At 44.4% G+C, this 19,699-nt stretch overlaps 3 protein-coding genes across 3 annotated transcripts in view; all 3 read right to left on the reverse strand.

Moving 5' to 3' along the window:
- LOC110518378 (tubulin polymerization-promoting protein) overlaps positions 1-3,160 on the reverse strand; it is a 29,802-nt gene extending 26,642 nt beyond the window's left edge. Inside the window, exon 1 of the mRNA XM_036936230.1 lies at positions 2,970-3,160. The gene's annotated coding sequence lies outside the window, so the exon portion shown is untranslated. The remainder of the gene's footprint in view (positions 1-2,969) is intronic.
- Positions 3,161-4,437: 1,277 nt separating this feature from the next.
- On the reverse strand, positions 4,438-10,188 carry LOC110505850 (palmitoyltransferase ZDHHC11-like). Its single transcript, XM_036936241.1, has 7 exons — positions 10,083-10,188; positions 7,672-7,827; positions 7,130-7,248; positions 6,843-6,901; positions 6,384-6,444; positions 6,134-6,212; positions 4,438-5,055 (listed from the first exon to the last, which is right to left on the reverse strand). The coding sequence occupies exons 2-7, from the start codon at positions 7,820-7,822 to the stop codon at positions 4,961-4,963; spliced, it is 564 nt and encodes a 187-aa protein (XP_036792136.1). The 5' UTR covers positions 7,823-7,827; positions 10,083-10,188; the 3' UTR covers positions 4,438-4,960.
- Positions 7,832-18,544, reverse strand: LOC110505916 (the record flags this gene model as incomplete). Its single annotated transcript, XM_036961556.1, has 6 exons — positions 17,619-18,544; positions 14,442-14,669; positions 12,839-13,017; positions 10,869-10,970; positions 10,253-10,377; positions 7,832-9,189 (listed from the first exon to the last, which is right to left on the reverse strand). Coding segments are annotated over exons 2-6 (1,992 nt in total), but the record flags the coding sequence as incomplete, so codon positions are not given.
- Between the last annotated feature and the right edge of the window lie 1,155 nt (positions 18,545-19,699).

Raw genomic sequence — 19,699 nt, forward strand, 5'->3', positions numbered from 1 at the left:
TGCCCGGGTATGGGCGAGGGGACGGTGTAAAGTTATACTGTTACATCTCCATCCCTCCCTCCCTCCCTCCATCCCCCCCTCTGGTGTCAGACACAAATGTATTGTGCTTCAGAAACAATATGTCACACTATATCTCTGCTCAGTTCTTATTGTGGTCATAACAACAAGCCATATTAAGATACAAGGCAGAGTAATGAAAGAGAGGATCCTTATTCAACCCCATTGGCTGAATGATCCCAATGAGAGCAGCAGTGGTCCTGTCTGTCACGGAGAGAGGCCTGGGCTGTGGCTCAAATGCTACCTTATTCCCTATGCAGTACACGACATGGGCTCTGGTCAAGAGTAGTGCACTATATAGGGAATAGGGTGCCATTTGGGATGTATTCATCCGACAGCGCTGAGTGGAAGGTGTTGAACTTCAACAGGAATGCAGAACAAAGTGGGTTCCCTTTGACATACTACTGTACACACCAGTCAATTGTGGAAACTGGAACCACGTGTTTTCATTGATATCACTCGGCTGGGAGAGGCAAAGTTTAACATTTCAAAAACTAAAACATTTCAAAATGTAGCGTGCTGATTAGAAACAGACAGCGTCCTCTAATTACTAATCATCAGTGACACCAACAAATTACCTGAATGATTTAAGAGGACTACAAGAGCTGAATTTCTCTGGCTTTTTAAAAACATTTTGTGGGGAAAAAGAGTGGGGAGTTTTTTTTCACGTTGGATAGTGGTGAAAGGTAGGAGAGAACCGGCTTAAAGAGCAGTCGTCCGGGTTCAAACCCATGTTGACAGCGGTACATCGTACATGTGCTCCTGAGGAGGAGGCTTAAAGAGCAGTCGTCCGGGTTCAAACCCATGTTGACAGCGGTACATCGTACATGTGCACCTGAGGAGGAGGCTTAAAGAGCAGTCGTCCGGGTTCAAACCCATGTTGACAGCGGTACATCGTACATGTGCTCCTGAGGAGGAGGCTTAAAGAGCAGTCGTCCGGGTTCAAACCCATGTTGACAGCGGTACATCGTACATGTGCTCCTGAGGAGGAGGCTTAAAGAGCAGTCGTCCGGGTTCAAACCCATGTTGACAGCGGTACATCGTACATGTGCTCCTGAGGAGGAGGCTTAAAGAGCAGTCGTCCGGGTTCAAACCCATGTTGACAGCGGTACATCGTACATGTGCTCCTGAGGAGGAGGCTTAAAGAGCAGTCGTCCGGGTTCAAACCCATGTTGACAGCGGTACATCGTACATGTGCACCTGAGGAGGAGGCTTAAAGAGCAGTCGTCCGGGTTCAAACCCATGTTGACAGCGGTACATCGTACATGTGCTCCTGAGGAGGAGGCTTAAAGAGCAGTCGTCCGGGTTCAAACCCATGTTGACAGCGGTACATCGTACATGTGCACCTGAGGAGGCGGCTTAAAGCTTTGACTACTAGACCACCTCTTTGGCTTTTTTCACTGACCATGCAGACAACACACTTTCATAAGGTGGCTTTTTACCAAAAACAACCGTTCATAACACCACACTGTCCTGAATATGAACGAATGGAAAAACAAAACAGACTAATTTACATCGTGACGGTAATCGTTTATGACTGGATCCAGTGGCTCTCCGGACCAGAGTGCACTGCAACCTAGAGCCAAGAGAGAAATCTGGGGCATAGTCAGTGGATGACTGCATTCTCTCCTCGTGCGTACCTAATACAACATATGGCGATAAACAAGGCTAACGCACATGTAAATCAGAAGTGCTATGAACAAAATACTGGGCCATTTATTTGTAGAATCTGACCTACGTTTGCAATTAGGTCAACGTTTTAATTACAGTAGTGCTTTACTTATATAATGCTTGAGTCCGACAAAAGCAAAGACTGATTGGCAAATGCTCTCATTTAACTCTCTTGACTGTGAAACACTAGATACTGTATGTAAGAACAACACGTGTAGTGCTGCCTGCCAAGCATCTGTCATTTCCATTAACATACATGACCATACCATCAGCTACACTACCATACCATCATCATGTTACAAGATATAGGTAGAATCTTTGACGCAATAAAATCGACGTACGCCTAAAGAGTACAGAAACAGAATAAGGAAGAGAACTGGGTAAATGGGCGTCATGCATCCTTGCGGTAGTTTGTATGTATGATAATATTATAATTCCAAAAAAGCTTCCTTCAACTATTTCCCTTCTAGGCTGTCCAGGCGACATGATGTAATAGTCATGCATTAGAAGGCAGCGCAGGGTTCGATACAAACGATCTGTCCTACAGTTTCAAGAGGATCTCCTATGTCATCACGGACCTTGAGGTAGTAGGGAGAAGGTAACAACAACACATGTAAAGCGTCGGGAGAACAAACGACATAGACTATACTATGGTTTTGTTTAAGTTGACAGTACGGAAGTTGTGTAATGCAGTATGAGCGTGTTTCATGCGCGAGACTGGTTACATAAACTTGCAAATGTGCAGAAATGCATGCTCCAGTAGTGGTCTCTGGAATAGTCCACAGTGGCACGTGACCATTGTTATTGTGACCATGCACAGGCTGCAGTCGCCGCTCTTCTATTGCCACTTGCCAGTGCATAACGCAATACCTGGCAATACATTGAATATGCGTATACACCATTGACAGCGTCTACAATTCAGTAAACGATACACCATTATGCAATGCATAATTCCAGAACCAAACGGCGTAAAAGACCAGAAGCTTTCAAATGAGGGAAAAACGAAAGCATATTTGACAATCAAGCGACTTCCTGCATATAATGCACAACATCATTTAGTGCAATGAAATATTGAAATACATTTACATTTGTAGCTATCAAGTTGCATATTTATAAAAAGGCATTGAACCGGACTGTGTCAGTGTCAAAATAAGCGAACACCAAAACAAATAACCTGTCAACATCAATAGCTGTTCTTTTGCCAAAAATATTTGACCACCTCTGTAAAATAACCCATTTACCTGATATCTCAATCCTTCTCCAATCCACTGTTCTTTGTTGTCAATTCCACAAAATCATAACTGCATGTCGAGGAATGTTGGAGGTTGAAAGAGCATTGCCAACACTATATTCTCCCGCTATATAGAATCTCAAATGCCTGTCTTGCTGTTCGCCTCCCAGAAAGAAATGCGGGGAGAAATCCAGGCCACTGATTGGCTGCAGCACTCCTACCACTCGTGTAAACATCAATCTATTCTCATGAAGGTGATGCAGGACGTTGTTTTGTTTTATCCATAATAGGATAAGTGAATTCCTTCCGTTCCGTGGGAATCTCTGTTCTGTCATGCTCTTTTGCAGTATGGCGTATTCGGGGGGGCTTCTAAACCATCTATCAAATGTTAGATCAGCCAGTGAGGTGATTGTACTTTCACCTGTAGTAGCTGCTGCTAATCAATCCATTGTACTCCCATCCAATAATGTAATACTTCAGAATATACATTCTGAGTGAAATGTATTCCACAATAAAGAGACAGTACAGGCAGAGTGAGAAAGCAGTAGCACAACACTAAGGTCAAAGGTCATGACATGTATATAAAAAGATTAGAAAATAAAAACATATTTTCTCCAGGAAATACACCCTGGCTCTAGTCCGGGTACAGGATGTCTTGTGTGGGCTGGTCAACACATGGCCTGTGGGATTCTCTCTCTAGGGAAAGAAGATTTTCCTCAAAGATACAATTTGCATCCCAAATGGCACCCTATTCCTTTAGTGCACTTCTGTTAATCAGGGCTTATAGGGTGTCATTTGGGATGCATCCTCTCTCTAGGGAAATAAGATATTCCCTAAAAGATAGAGATTAGGACAGAACCCTCTCCTTCCTTCAACGTCAACAGTTCTGCTTGGAACACACATGAGACTTGAAAATCAAAGTCTCAACGTCTCTGTAATTGTATCACTCTGCCCCCCATCTAACCTCTGTGGGTCAGTTGATTTCTAGGTATGGTTAATTCTCTGATCTTGTCCACTCACGGCATAGACCTCTTTAAAGGGTTATACAACTAGTGGTAATGATTTAACATGTAGAACTGGAGATGATATAACGCAGTGTCCACTGGGGCCAGGCAGGCTGGTGGTGAAACAGCACCAGAGGAGGCTGGTGAGAGGAGGGCGCCTCATAATAATGTCTGGAATGGAGTGAACGGAATGGTATCAAACAAAATACATTCATTCCTTTTCATCCATCACTATGATCCGTGTCCTCCCCATTTAAAGTGCTACCAGCCACCACTGTACAGCACTCATGGATTATCCAAGACACTCAATTTACAGCTCCAGGAAATGTTTCTTAGGAATGACAAATGCTCTGTCACTTCATTGCCTGGATAATACATAGGGTATAAATGAATGAGATTTATTGTAGTTCAAGGAGTCTCAGTAGCGCCACTGTGTGGTTAACTAGGGAATGGAACATTTCAGTCAAGAGTTTGTACGGTGTGTTTACACATTTAATTTTTTAAAATTCAGGCAAGAACATTATGATCTGATATGGCTAAATTAACTAATAAAACATAGGTAAAACAATTATTTAACTCCCCAGATAAAATACATACAATTGCTGCAATATAAATGTCCTTCCCGTCACTCAGTGTAAACATCCGATTAAAATAATCAATTATAAAAATGTCCATTTCCAGTTTCAAGTGGTGATCGTCATAGGCAACAGCAGGAGGTCCGTTGGACGCATCACGGTGGCTTCAGTGCTGTGCTGGGTCAATACTGCTGCCGGTGGACGATTCCATGGCTTCTGACCAGACAACAGCAACAGTCATTGTTTGTTCATTTCCCAAAGATTTGACATGTTGAATCGACCGCAGTTAGTCACCATCCAGTAGGTGATCTACTGTACTGCACACGGCCGACAGTCACTATGGCGTGTCAATGCCTTTAGTTCCTCAGGTACTGTGTGTGGCCACCTGCAGAGCATCAGAGACCAGCTACTGATGAGCTCTGTCAGTGCAAGGGACCCCCCTCACACGGGCCTGCTCTAGGGCCCTCTCCACCTCCACCCAACCTCCAGCCCAAGGGGTCATCCATCACCACTTCACCTTCCAGACAGAACATTTAAAACATGTCAGTGAGGAAAACCAGCAGATTGGAATTAGTTATACTGATAATCACCTAGGGCTGTGTCCCAAATTCCACCATATTCCCTATGCAGTGCACTACTTTTGACCAGGACCCATATTCACTGGGGGCTGGTCAAAGGTAGTGAACTAAATAGGGAACAGAGTGTCATTTGGGACACAGCTCTTGCTAAATAGGAAAGACCCGGAGACCTAAATTCAGCGTAGGCATTTAAAAAAGTTCATGCTGAATTGAAAATGTCTGCTCAAACTCACCTGGTATAATCTGTGTGGGTAAAATCCCCGGGTATAATCTGGGTGGGTAAACTCCCCGGGTATAATCTGGGTGGGTAAACTCCCCGGGTATAATCTGGGTGGGTTTACTCCCCTGGTATAATCTGGGTGGGTATACTCCCCGGGTATAATCTGGGTGGATAAACTCCCCGGGTATAATCTGGGTGGGTAAACTCCCCGGGTATAATCTGGGTGGGTATACTCACCGGGTATAATCTGGGTGGGTATACTCACCTGGTATAATCTGGGTGGGTTTACTCACCTGGTATAATCTGGGTGGGTTCACTCACCTGGTATAATCTGGGTGGGTTCACTCACCTGGTATAATCTGGGTGTGTTTACTCACCTGGTATAATCTGGGTGGGTTTACTCACCTGGTATAATCTGGGTGGGTATACTCACCTGGTATAATCTGGGTGGGAATACTCACCTGGTATAATCTGGGTGGGTATACTCCCCTGGTATAATCTGGGTGGGTATACTCCCCGGGTATAATCTGGGTGGATAAACTCCCCGGGTATAATCTGGGTGGGTAAACTCCCCGGGTATAATCTGGGTGGGTAAACTCCCCGGGTATAATCTGGGTGGGTATACTCACCGGGTATAATCTGGGTGGGTATACTCACCTGGTATAATCTGGGTGGGTTTACTCACCTGGTATAATCTGGGTGGGTTCACTCACCTGGTATAATCTGGGTGGGTTCACTCACCTGGTATAATCTGGGTGGGTAAACTCACCTGGTATAATCTGGGTGGGTAAACTCACCTGGTATAATCTGGGTGGGTAGCTCTGTGCCATAGTAAAAGCCATTTTCCTTTTCTGATGATTTAGTAAAGTTGTCCAACTAGAACAAGAACATATTGACTTATTTTATTATAATATTTTCTTGCAAAATGGTCCTAACGGATAGTTCTGAAACAAAAAACCTCCATACAGACAATACCCCAAATATTACTTTAGAAACGATGACAAAAGTAGTTTAGTGATAACCTTTCATTTGGTTAGGGTAACTGACCTCAGTACAGAAAGATCCAGAAGGTCGACTTGCAATAGTTCCCGTTTCCTGATTCTTGCAGCTACCACAGGAAAAAACAAGGAGATGCCATGCAGAATGTGTGATTCTACAAGTCTATCTTTGAGATAACTACAATAATGTGCGATTCTACAAGTCTATCTTTGAGATAACTACAATAATGTGTGATTCTACAAGTCTATCTTTGAGATAACTACAATAATGTGTGATTCTACAAGTCTATCTTTGAGATAACTACAATAATGTGCGATTCTACAAGTCTATCTTTGAGATAACTACAATAATGTGTGATTCTACAAGTCTATCTTTAAGATAACTTTTACACTTTGGAAGATTACAATTCCACAGCTGCATAGCAGAACTTCCAGCACCTGTGTCTTGCAACACTGAACATGATAACCAAATGCATGGGTGTCTTGATTTCCTAGTGGGATTACCTACCTGACACTGTCTGACAACAACGCATCACAATCGATGGAGGGTTCCATTTGCGGATGATTCTATAAAACAATCAGATCAACATATCGATCCTGAGAACACATGACTGTGTAGTCTCACTTGTACCAAACTCATGGCTGTGGGATTGAACAAAAAAAGCAGTTTGCATGCAACTATTGGAATTAGAGTTGCAAAATTCCAGTAACTTTCCCAAAATGGCAAGTTTTTCCAGAAATCCTGGTTGGTTAATCACCACGGCCAGATAGGAGTAGTGAAACAAAGGATCTGACCTGTCCTGCGTTGCCGTTGCTGTCAGATGACTGGGGAAAACCCATCTCTACGTCCTGCTGGCTGGCCTGTTTACGGCGTCTTGTTATAATGTAGTCATACGTGCTCATTTTGTTGACCACTGCAGAGACCAGAGGAAGAGAAGACAGTAATGAAGGAAGGAAGACATGCAGTATGTAGCGTCTGGTTGTGATGACCTTGTGTATTGTTAGAACACTGCAAGAGAAACGTCCTCAGAGAGAAACATTAAGTGTTGTCATGCCAACTCACACACAGATACACTATTCCATCGGTTCCATTGTACTAAATCAAGATAACATCTAGTATATGGAAGGTATTAAAAAGTATTTTCACATATGTACAATATTCTAACCAGGTCTGGGCCCGTATTCACAAAGTCTCAGAACAGAACTGCTGATCGAAGATCAGTTTTGCCTTTCAGATCATAATGAAAATGCTTATATGGACAGGGGGGAACCTGATCCTAGATCAGCACTTTTACTCTGAGACACTTGATACATACTTGGACCAGGTTGTAACTCACAGAGATAGATGTGGAAGCCCAGTAGGTGAACCAGCAGCAGTAGAGAGCCAGTAGCCAACATGACCGTGAGGAAGGCGACAACCAGGAGACTCCCTGACCCTGTCTCCATGGGTGCCAGGGGCAGGAAGACCAGCCACGTCCCGTTACTCATCACACCTACAGACAGGAAGACCAGCAACATCCCGTTACTCAACACACCTACAGAGAGGAAGACCAGCCCCGTCCCGTTACTCATCACACCTACAGACAGGAAGACCAGCAACGTCCCGTTACTCAACACACCTACAGACAGGAAGACCAGCAACGTCCCGTTACTCAACACACCTACAGACAGGAAGACCAGCCCCGTCCCGTTACTCATCACACCTACAGACAGGAAGACCAGCAACGTCCCGTTACTCAACACACCTACAGACAGGAAGACCAGCCCCGTCCCGTTACTCAACACACCTACAGACAGGAAGACCAGCCCCGTCCCGTTACTCAACACACCTACAGACAGGAAGACCAGCCACGTCCCGTTACTCAACACACCTACAGACAGGAAGACCAGCCCCATCCCGTTACTCATCACACCTACAGACAGGAAGACCAGCCCCGTCCCGTTACTCATCACACCTACAGACAGGAAGACCAGCAACGTCCCGTTACTCAACACACCTACAGACAGGAAGACCAGCAACGTCCCGTTACTCATCACACCTACAGACAGGAAGACCAGCCACGTCCCGTTACTCATCACACCTACAGACAGGAAGACCAGCAACGTCCCGTTACTCAACACACCTACAGACTGGAAGACCAGCAACGTCCCATTACTCATCACACCTACAGACAGGAAGACCAGCCACGTCCCGTTACTCATCACACCTACAGACAGGAAGACCAGCAACGTCCCGTTACTCAACACACCTACAGACAGGAAGACCAGCAACGTCCCGTTACTCATCACACCTACAGACAGGAAGACCAGCAACGTCCCGTTACTCAACACACCTACAGACAGGAAGACCAGCCCCGTCCCGTTACTCATCACACCTACAGACAGGAAGACCAGCAACGTCCCGTTACTCATCACACCTACAGACAGGAAGACCAGCCACGTCCCGTTACTCAACACACCTACAGACAGGAAGACCAGCCTCGTCCCGTTACTCATCACACCTACAGACAGGAAGACCAGCCACGTCCCGTTACTCAACACACCTACAGACAGGAAGACCAGCAACATCCCGTTACTCAACACACCTACAGACAGGAAGACCAGCAACGTCCCGTTACTCATCACACCTACAGACAGGAAGACCAGCCACGTCCCATTACTCATCACACCTACATACAGGAAGACCAGCAAAGTCCCGTTACTCATCACACCTACAGTACTCAACACACCTACAGACAGGAAGACCAGCAACGTCCCGTTACTCATCACACCTACAGACAGGAAGACCAGCCACGTCCCGTTACTCATCACACCTACAGACAGGAAGACCAGCCACGTCCCGTTACTCATCACACCTACAGACAGGAAGACCAGCAACGTCCCGTTACTCAACACACCTACAGACAGGAAGACCAGCCACGTCCCGTTACTCAACACACCTACAGACAGGAAGACCAGCCACGTCCCGTTACTCAACACACCTACAGACAGGAAGACCAGCCCCGTCCCGTTACTCATCACACAACTGTGGTGTGGAGATGAACTCACTGGTAAACTGTGATGCGGAGATAAACTCACTGGTAAACTGTTGTGTGATGCGGAGATAAACTCACTGGTAAACTGTGGTGCGGAGATAAACTCACTGGTAAACTGTGGTGCGGAGATGAACTCACTGGTAAACTGTGGTGCGGAGATGAACTCACTGGTAAACTGTGGTGCGGAGATAAACTCACTGGTAAACTGTGGTGCGGAGATGAACTCACTGGTAAACTGTGGTGCGGAGATAAACTCACTGGTAAACTGTGGTGCGGAGATAAACTCACTGGTAAACTGTGGTGCGGAGATAAACTCACTGGTAAACTGTGGTGCGGAGATGAACTCACTGGTAAACTGTGGTGCGGAGATAAACTCACTGGTAAACTGTGGTGCGGAGATAAACTCACTGGTAAACTGTGGTGCGGAGATAAACTCACTGGTAAACTGTGGTGCGGTGCAGAGATAAACTCACTGGTAAACTGTTGTGCGGAGATAAACTCACTGGTAAACTGTGGTGCGGTGCGGAGATAAACTCACTGGTAAACTGTGGTGCGGTGCAGAGATAAACTCACTGGTAAACTGTGGTGTGATGCGGAGATAAACTCACTGGTAAACTGTTGTGCGATGCAGAGATAAACTCACTGGTAAACTGTGGTGCGGTGCGGAGATAAACTCACTGGTAAACTGTGGTGCGGTGCGGAGATAAACTCACTGGTAAACTGCTGTGCGGTGCGGAGATAAACTCACTGGTAAACTGTTGTGCGGAGATAAACTCACTGGTAAACTGTTGTGCGATGCGGAGATAAACTCACTGGTAAACTGTTGTGCGATGCGGAGATAAACTCACTGGTAAACTGCTGTGCGGTGCGGAGATAAACTCACTGGTAAACTGTTGTGCGGTGCGGAGACTGGCAGGGTCCATATAATGCTGGATGAAGATGAACAGGACGACCATGAGAAGCACAAGGACGCCCAGTGTAGCAGACAACACCGTCACAAAGAAGTACCTGAGGAGGAGAAACAGAGAGAAATGTGGCTTTGATCTCAATCAAATGTATTGGATTTAACCTTGTCCTTTTTATATGAGCCACAAAGGGCTTTCCCAGTTACCCGGCCCAGACCCCAAAGAGCAAGCAAAGCAGAAGCTAAAGCAAAGTGGCTGAAATAAACTACATTTAAAAAGAACGATACTCAAAACAATATTTCCTCAAACTCTTAGTAGTCAACGTTGACTGAAACGGGCCATCCTCCCATGCTTCCATCCTCCCATCCTCCCATGCTTCCATCCTCCCATCCTCCCATGCTTCCATCCTCCCATCCTCCCATCCTCCCATGCTTCCATCCTCCCATCCTCCCATCCTCCCATGCTTCCATCCTCCCATCCTCCCATCCTCCCATGCTTCCATCCTCCCATCCTCCCATGCTTCCATCCTCCCATCCTCCCATCCTCCCATGCTTCCATCCTCCCATCCTCCCATCCTCCCATGCTTCCTCTTACCAGTAGTTCTGCCCCCCCACACAGTTGTTCAGCCATTTACAGTGGTGGTCAAAGTCTTCAATACACTTGTTGCACACACCACAGTGTTTCACTTTCGGGTCCCTAGAGAAAGACACAGACACCACATCAACCTTGTTGATTTCTTCAATGAGAAAAAAAAACACAGTTGTATCTCAATTTTATAGTATAATGCAACAGGTCATAAATACAGTGCCTTGCGAAAGTATTCGGCCCCCTTGAACTTTGCGACCTTTTGCCACATTTCAGGCTTCAAACATAAAGATATAAAACTGTATTTTTTTGCGAAGAATCAACAACAAGTGGGACACAATCATGAAGTGGAACGACATTTATTGGATATTTCAAACTTTTTTAACAAATCAAAAACTGAAAAATTGGGCGTGCAAAATTATTCAGCCCCCTTAAGTTAATACTTTGTAGCACCACCTTTTGCTGCGATTACAGCTGTAAGTCGCTTGGGGTATGTCTCTATCAGTTTTGCACATCGAGAGACTGAATTTTTTTCCCATTCCTCCTTGCAAAACAGCTCGAGCTCAGTGAGGTTGGATGGAGAGCATTTGTGAACAGCAGTTTTCAGTTCTTTCCACAGATTCTTGATTGGATTCAGGTCTGGACTTTGACTTGGCCATTCTAACACCTGGATATGTTTATTTTTGAACCATTCCATTGTAGATTTTGCTTTATGTTTTGGATCATTGTCTTGTTGGAAGACAAATCTCCGTCCCAGTCTCAGGTCTTTTGTAGACTCCATCAGGTTTTCTTCCAGAATGGTCCTGTATTTGGCTCCATCCATCTTCCCATCAATTTTAACCATCTTCCCTGTCCCTGCTGAAGAAAAGCAGGCCCAAACCATGATGCTGCCACCACCATGTTTGACAGTGGGGATGGTGTGTTCAGGGTGATGAGCTGTGTTGCTTTTATGCCAAACATAACGTTTTGCATTGTTGCCAAAAAGTTCAATTTTGGTTTCATCTGACCAGATTACCTTCTTCCACATGTTTGGTGTGTCTCCCAGGTGGCTTGTGGCAAACTTTAAACAACACTTTTTATGGATATCTTTAAGAAATGGCTTTCTTCTTGCCACTCTTCCATAAAGGCCAGATTTGTGCAATATACGACTGATTGTTGTCCTATGGACAGAGTCTCCCACCTCAGCTGTAGATCTCTGCAGTTCATCCAGAGTGATCATGGGCCTCTTGGCTGCATCTCTGATCAGTCTTCTCCTTGTATGAGCTGAAAGTTTAGAGGGACGGCCAGGTCTTGGTAGATTTGCAGTGGTCTGATACTCCTTCCATTTCAATATTATCGCTTGCACAGTGCTCCTTGGGATGTTTAAAGCTTGGGAAATCTTTTTGTATCCAAATCCGGCTTTAAACTTCTTCACAACAGTATCTCGGACCTGCCTGGTGTGTTCCTTGTTCTTCATGATGCTCTCTGCGCTTTTAACGGACCTCTGAGACTATCACAGTGCAGGTGCATTTATACGGAGACTTGATTACACACAGGTGGATTGTATTTATCATCATTAGTCATTTAGGTCAACATTGGATCATTCAGAGATCCTCACTGAACTTCTGGAGAGAGTTTGCTGCACTGAAAGTAAAGGGGCTGAATAATTTTGCACGCCCAATTTTTCAGTTTTTGATTTGTTAAAAAAGTTTGAAATATCCAATAAATGTCGTTCCACTTCATGATTGTGTCCCACTTGTTGTTGATTCTTCACAAAAAAATACAGTTTTATATCTTTATGTTTGAAGCCTGAAATGTGGCAAAAGGTCGCAAAGTTCAAGGGGGCCGAATACTTTCGCAAGGCACTGTATATACTTTTAAAGGGGTAATCCTGAATTCAAACCAGAACAAAATGTCCGGCCGCCACTTTTAAAAGTGAATGAAAACATTTGACCAATTCCAGATTGCCCTTTTTAACGAGACTTGTGTGAGATACATACACATTGATTTTACACAGGTAGCAGTGTAGGTTGTGGATAACATGTGGTTGTTTCTTCTTGTCGAAGACAGGCAGTGGGTTGGAGTAGCTCTTCTTGGCACGGACGCCTGCCTCTGCTGGGTCTATAGACACGGCAGCTAGATGGCTGACCAGGTGCACAATGAAGGCTATGCCAGTCAGCTGCATAGTGGAAAGGTCAAGGGACTAACAAGGGAAATATTGATACGATTGATCAAATAGCCACAGCATGAACCATAGTAGAATCCAAATCAGCTTGAATATCTGATTCAGTATCGACGTATGACAATGTGTCCACTCTCAGTCCAGATGTCATTTTCACAGACCTCACAGTGACTTCAAATGACTATACGGTATACTAGTGAATAATATAACATTCAACTCATTCATGATCTTCTCACAGAAGATTCCATTGTGTGTGGAAGAGCCACACATAAGAAACGGGGCCTTTAGGAGAGCCATCGAGGTACACAAAAGCTTCTCTATGTGAGGAGGAGTAGTAGTGCCAAGTCTGAATAAATCTACCCTTTCTGTTTCTGCCATCAACCTGCTCGTCTTTAAACAAGAGGTGCAGCTGACATCATACTGCAGTCAAATCAAGACAAAAGAGCTGTGATGACAGTGGCTTACATCCCAAATGGCACCCTATTCCCTACATAGTGCACTACTTTAGGTCAAAAGTTGTGTACTATGTAGGGAATAGGGTGCCATTTTGGGACGCAAGGCAACACCAAAGCCTTCTGTGCAATTTATAGGTCTTGCTCTTCACTCAAAGCAGAAATATTTCAGGAACTGAAACCAAGCAAGACATCTCGCAGAAAACATCTGACCTGAACCCCTCGGTCAAATATTTACACTTATTTGAGTTGAGAATGACTTTTGGTACTATTCTATTGGTTCTACTTGTACCTGGAAAACTAAATCAAATGGTTCTACTTGTATCTGGAAAACTAATTCTATTGGTTCTACCTGTACCTGGAAAACTAATTCTATTGGTTCTACTTGTACCTGGAAAACTAATTATATTGGTTCTACTTGTACCTGGAAAACTAATTCTATTGGTTCTACTTGTATCTGGAAAACTAAATCAAATGGTTCTACTTGTACCTGGAAAACTAAATCAAATGGTTCTACTTGTACCTGGAAAACTAAATCAAATGGTTCTACTTGTACCTGGAAAACTAAATCAAATGGTTCTACTTGTATCTGGAAAACTAAATCAAATGGTTCTACTTGTACCTGGAAAACTAATTCTATTGGTTCTACTTGTACCTGGAAAACTAATTCTATTGGTTCTACTTGTACCTGGAAAACTAATTCTATTGGTTCTACTTGTACCTGGAAAACTACATCAAATGGTTCTACTTGTACCTGGAAAACTAATTCTATTGGTTCTACTTGTACCAGGAAAACTACATAAAGTGGTTCTACTTGTACCTGGAAAACTAATTAAAATGGTTCTACTACCAGGCAAAGTAAATCGAGTGCAGCCCAAGTATTTGAAAGTGTTTGACCCCAGGCCCCCTTGAAACCTCTTCAACCTCTGCTTTCGACCCAGAGTCCTTGACTCCTTGAGTAAAGGTTACAGAGTAGGCCATGTGGCTCCAGGGTGAAGGTAGTAGTGGGATATAGATCCCGAAGCCAACTACAGCCATGTAGCTGTATATTGTCCATCCCACCAGCTGGAAGGAGTGAGGGGGACAGGCCCAGCCGTTAACCCTGGAGAGAGATGCCGTCGAGGGGGTCACCAGCTCATTCCTGCTGCTGCCGCGTGCAGGGGCCGTCCGCCTCAGCCCCCGCCCAAAACAGCTCATCTGGAACACAGAAGACAGCAACACATAGGATCAAGGTCCTATGTTTGAACTTGCAACTAGTCCAACGCTCTAACCACTAGGCTACCCTGCCGCCCCTATTCAGTGCACTACTTTAAACCAGGACCCATAGTGCTCTGTCTGTAGTGCACTATATAGAGACTAGTGTGCCATTTGGGACTTAACCCAGGCATTTCTCCTGAACACAATACCTGACCAGGAAAACCTCTGGTTATAGACTATGGTGCCTAAGGACCCTGGTTATAGACTATGATGACTAGGACCCTGGTTATAGACTATGGTGCCTAGGACCCTGGTTATAGACTATGCTGACTAGGACCCTGGTTATAGACTATGGTGCCTAGGACCCTGGTTATAGACTATGATGACTTGGACCCTGGTTATAGACTATGATGACTTGGACCCTGGTTATAGACTATGCTGACTAGGACCCTGGTTATAGACTATGCTGACTAGGACCCTGGTTATAGACTATGATGACTAGGACCCTGGTTATAGACTATGATGACTAGGATCCTGGTTATAGACTATGGTGCCTAGGACCCTGGTTATAGACTACGACGACTAGGACCCTGGTTATAGGCTACAACCCTGGTTATAGGCTACAACCCTGGTTATAGGCTACAAACCTAGTTATAGTCTATGATGATTAGGACCCTGGTAATAGACTGATGACTAGGACCCTGGTTATAGACTATGATGACTAGGACCCTGGTTATAGACTATGATGACTAGGACCCTGGTTATAGACTACAACCCTGGTTATAGGCTACAACCCTGGTTATAGCCTATGATGACTAGGACCCTGGTTATAGACTATGATGACTAGGACCCTGGTTATAGACTATGCTGACTAGGACCCTGGTTATAGACTATGATGACTTGGACCCTGGTTATAGACTATGCTGACTAGGACCCTGGTTATAGACTATGCTGACTAGGACCCTGGTTATAGACTATGCTGACTAGGACCCTGGTTATAGACTATGATGACTAGGACCCTGGTTATAGACTATGATGACTAGGACCCTGGTTATAGACTATGATGACTAGGACCCTGGTTATAGACTATGATGACTAGGACCCTGGTTATAGACTATAATGACTAGGACCCTGGTTATAGACTATGATGACTAGGACCCTGGTTATAGACTATGATGACTAGGACCCTGGTTATAGACTATGATGACTAGGACCCTGGTTATAGACTATGATGACTAGGACCCTGGTTATAGACTATGATGACTAGGACCCTGGTTATAGACTACAACCCTGGTTATAGTATAGGCTACAACCCTGGTTATAGTCTACAACCCTGGTTATAGTCTATGCTGACTAGGACCCTGGTTATAGACTATAATGACTAGGACCCTGGTTATAGACTATAATGACTAGGACCCTGGTTATAGACTATAATGACTAGGACCCTGGTTATAGACTATGATGACTAGGACCCTGGTTATAGACTATATTGACTAGGACCCTGGTTTGGTTATAGACTATGATAACTAGGACCCTGGTTATAGTCTATGATGACTAGGATCCAAAGTTCTTCATTTTTTGTGTCTTGCCCCCCCCCCCCCCCCCCCCCTTCCATCATCACACCAAAAGTGAAAGGGATGTTTTGTGTATCTTTTAGAATGCATGATGCCACACTTGGTAGGCTGCGGTTACATTTGCCAGGGAAATTAGTTGAGTTGGAGCATGACGGCATCGTTACCATCCCCCACAACCATCCTGTATTAACAGCTTTTCTCACAGTGTCCATAGCGGTTCAGCATAATATCTAAACACTCTGGGCCGACGTCCCAAATGGCACCCGATTCCCTATATATTACACTATTTCTGACCAGGACCCATAGCGCTCTAGTCGAGTGTAGTGCCCTATATAAAGAACAGGGTGCCGTTTGGGACGGACACAACTGTGGTCATAATATCCAACCCTTCTGGACGGTTTTGGTTAAGATGAGAACAAATCTACTTCCTTTTCTTTGGACTATCGGGTTTTTAAAAACAGAAGTTCGTTTCACAAGGAGGATATTGCTTTGAGCAGTCAGGCAGGCACAACATTTTAACCTTTCCCAATCAAAGCTGAACTTTTTCTATGACATTTACGCGGACAAACTCCTCCTATGCCACTATGTTTCTATCGTTATATCTAACTTAAAATGGTCCCTTCCTCGTCTTACCTTCTCCACTAAGCTGTCAAAATCATAATGACCTTTCTCTTTATTCTCAAAATTCAATTGTCAGAATGTTAGTGCATGAAAAATGATGATGCTGTAGAGCTAATCGTTTTGTCATCATCTTAAATTTGACATGGGCGTATGATCCTGTCTGCCTCCTGAGTTCATTGACAGGGGTTGAAATTCGGTTGCCTAGCAAATTCAGTAATAAATCCCTGTGGTGTATTCATTAAGCGCCATACGGAAGAAAATGTACTGAAACTGGGAAAGACTAGTCTGGACTAAACCCTCGTTTTCGTTTGCAGTTGCAAAACGTTTTGCTCCGGTGTGAACTAATGAATAGGACCCAGGCTTCTTATTTGCGCTCCTGCCAATCGGATGGTTTCTCCGACTACACTGTTTTGCTAGGCAAATAATGTAGCCCTAGTTGCCACAATAGTTGAAACATAAATCGAGACAGGAAAATGTAGAGAGTCAAATGGCTTTAATATATAGAAGCCATAACAAAATGCACCAACCGGACGTTTAACTGCGAATGTTCCATGATGCGTTGTGTTCATCATCTGTCAGTCACACACTCAACAACGCAAACACCACAATCAGAACTAACCATTTTCCAAAACACCAACGTGCACAACTGCAAACATAAAATACATACACTGATTATACACATATCAAATAAGCTATTGAAGTTGACCTTTTTACGTCTGTAAAGTGTATTCAAAATTATTAGAAAATGACTTACTTTTGTCGGATGGCGTTCAAAAACGAAAAGCACACTGTGATGACCAAAATAAATATTAGCTCAAATTAAGAAGCAGAATTCACCGTCTTGATTGCCCATAATTGTTTGTTTTACCCAATCAGTCGGACTTTTGTCTCAGCTACAGTCTCTTGCCAAAACGCAAAAGCGCACTGAATCAATTGGGCAGGAAACAATTAGGAAGGCTACTAGGCTATATAAAATGTAACGTACGTAAGTCCATAGTAAGATCCATATCAAAGGAGCTCGCACGGTTGGTGTCAGTCAATCATCATAAGTTGGAGAACTCATCTCGCGGTGCGACCACTGCTATGGAAACTGGCCTTGGAGAAACGCGCATGCCCCGTACACGGTCATAATAGAACACCCTCTCAAATGCCTTTTTACCAGGCTGACTGCACAACCAAGTTTGAGTATTTTGCATACCTAAAACATTATACTTTTTAAAATAAAAAATGTGTGTAACATATGCAGCCTAGAACTCTAGCCCTATGACCTCGGCATTGCATCCAACTTCATGTAGCCGTAATTAGGGACTTTCCTTGCCATGACTTGTTTGTTTCTTTTGGAGTAATTGACTTTACAGTTATTATGCTACACCATTTATAGCCTCCACAGAATAACGGGAACTGAAACCAGGTAGGACATACTATGTCAGTGAAACTTCTGCTTTCTTAACAGACTCCTACACATACTTTAAAGCCTGCATCCTAAATGGATCCCTGTTCCCTTTATAGTGCGCTTTGTGCCAGGGCCCATTTGGGATGTAGCCTTTAAAGTATGTGTAAGAGTCTGTTCCAGTTCATCCCAAAGGTGTTCGATGGGGTTGAGATTTCCCTTCACTGGATCTAAGGAGCCTTGCCAGAACTATGAAAAACAGCTCCAGGCCATTATTCCTCCTCCACCAAACGTTACAGTTGGCACTATGCATTGGGGCAGGTAGGGCTCTCCTTGGCATCCGCCAAACCCAGATTCGTCTGTCGGACTGTCAGATCGTGAAGCGTGATTCATCACGCCAGAGAACGCATTTCCACTGCTCCAGAGTCCAATGGCGGCGAGCTTTACACCACTCCAGCCGATGCTTGGCATTGCGCATGGTGATATCAGGCTTGTGTGCGGCTGCTCGGCCATGGAAAACCATTTCTTGAAGCTCCTGACAAACAGTTCTTGTGCTGATGTTGCTTCCAGGGGCAGTTTGAAACTCAGTAGTGAGTTTTACAACCGAGGACAGATGATTTTTATGCCCTACACGCTTCAGCACTCGGTTGTCCCGTTCTGTGAGCTTGTGTGGCCTACGACTTCGCGGCTGAGCCGTTGTTGCTACTAGATGTTTCCACTTCACAATAACAGCTCTTACAGTTGACCGGGCCAGCTCTAGCAGGGCAGAAATTTGACAAACTGACTTGTTGGAAAGGTGGCATTCTATGACAGTGCCACCTTGAAAGTCACTGAGCTCTTCAGTAAGGCCATTCTACTGCCAAAATGTGTCTATGGGGATTGCATGGCTGTGAGCTCGATTTTATACACCTGTCAGCAATGGGTGTGGCTGAAATAGCTGAATCCACTAATTTGATGGGCTGTCCACATACTTTTGTATATATAGTGTATATTGTTCCTTTGTACCCTGTTTCTTACCTGTCCCTAATGGTCTGAATGAACCCTGTTCATAACTTGATGAGCATAAATCAGCACAGACCTACTAACAACATTGACATTCATTTCAGTGTGATGTTTTGAACTCAACATTACATAGTCTCTTTCCTCACAGCCACAGAGATACAGTGGCTGTGAGAAGAGACGGAACAACTGTGTTACCTTTCCATGAATACAAGAGTCCATTCTTGAATTGTCCTTAAATAGAACACAGTCCAGCTAAAACTGGTGATTTGGACATGTAGCTTAGCAACAATAGCTCTTGGGTGGCCTGTAAGAGACTCCACTCCAACATGCTTGTTCCTTTTCTCTCTTAACAGTGGGCAGCCATGTAAACACAGGGACCAGTCCTTTTCTCTCTAACAGTGGGCAGCCATGTAAACACAGGGACCAGTCCTTTTCTCTCTAAC

Source organism: Oncorhynchus mykiss, chromosome 2 (genome assembly GCF_013265735.2).
Source record: "Oncorhynchus mykiss isolate Arlee chromosome 2, USDA_OmykA_1.1, whole genome shotgun sequence".
NCBI lineage: Eukaryota > Metazoa > Chordata > Actinopteri > Salmoniformes > Salmonidae > Oncorhynchus > Oncorhynchus mykiss.

Excerpts from the sequence above, each read along its gene's own strand:
- LOC110505850 (XM_036936241.1), bottom strand. The coding sequence starts at position 7,822 with ATGAGTAACGGGACGTGGCTGGTCTTCCTGCCCCTGGCACCCATGGAG. Across the intron at positions 6,445-6,842 it reads TTGTTGTCAGACAGTGTCAG|CTGCAAGAATCAGGAAACGG; the intron begins GTAGGTAATCCC and ends TTCCTGTGGTAG. Across the intron at positions 6,213-6,383 it reads CTGGATCTTTCTGTACTGAG|TTGGACAACTTTACTAAATC; the intron begins GTCAGTTACCCT and ends TTCTTGTTCTAG.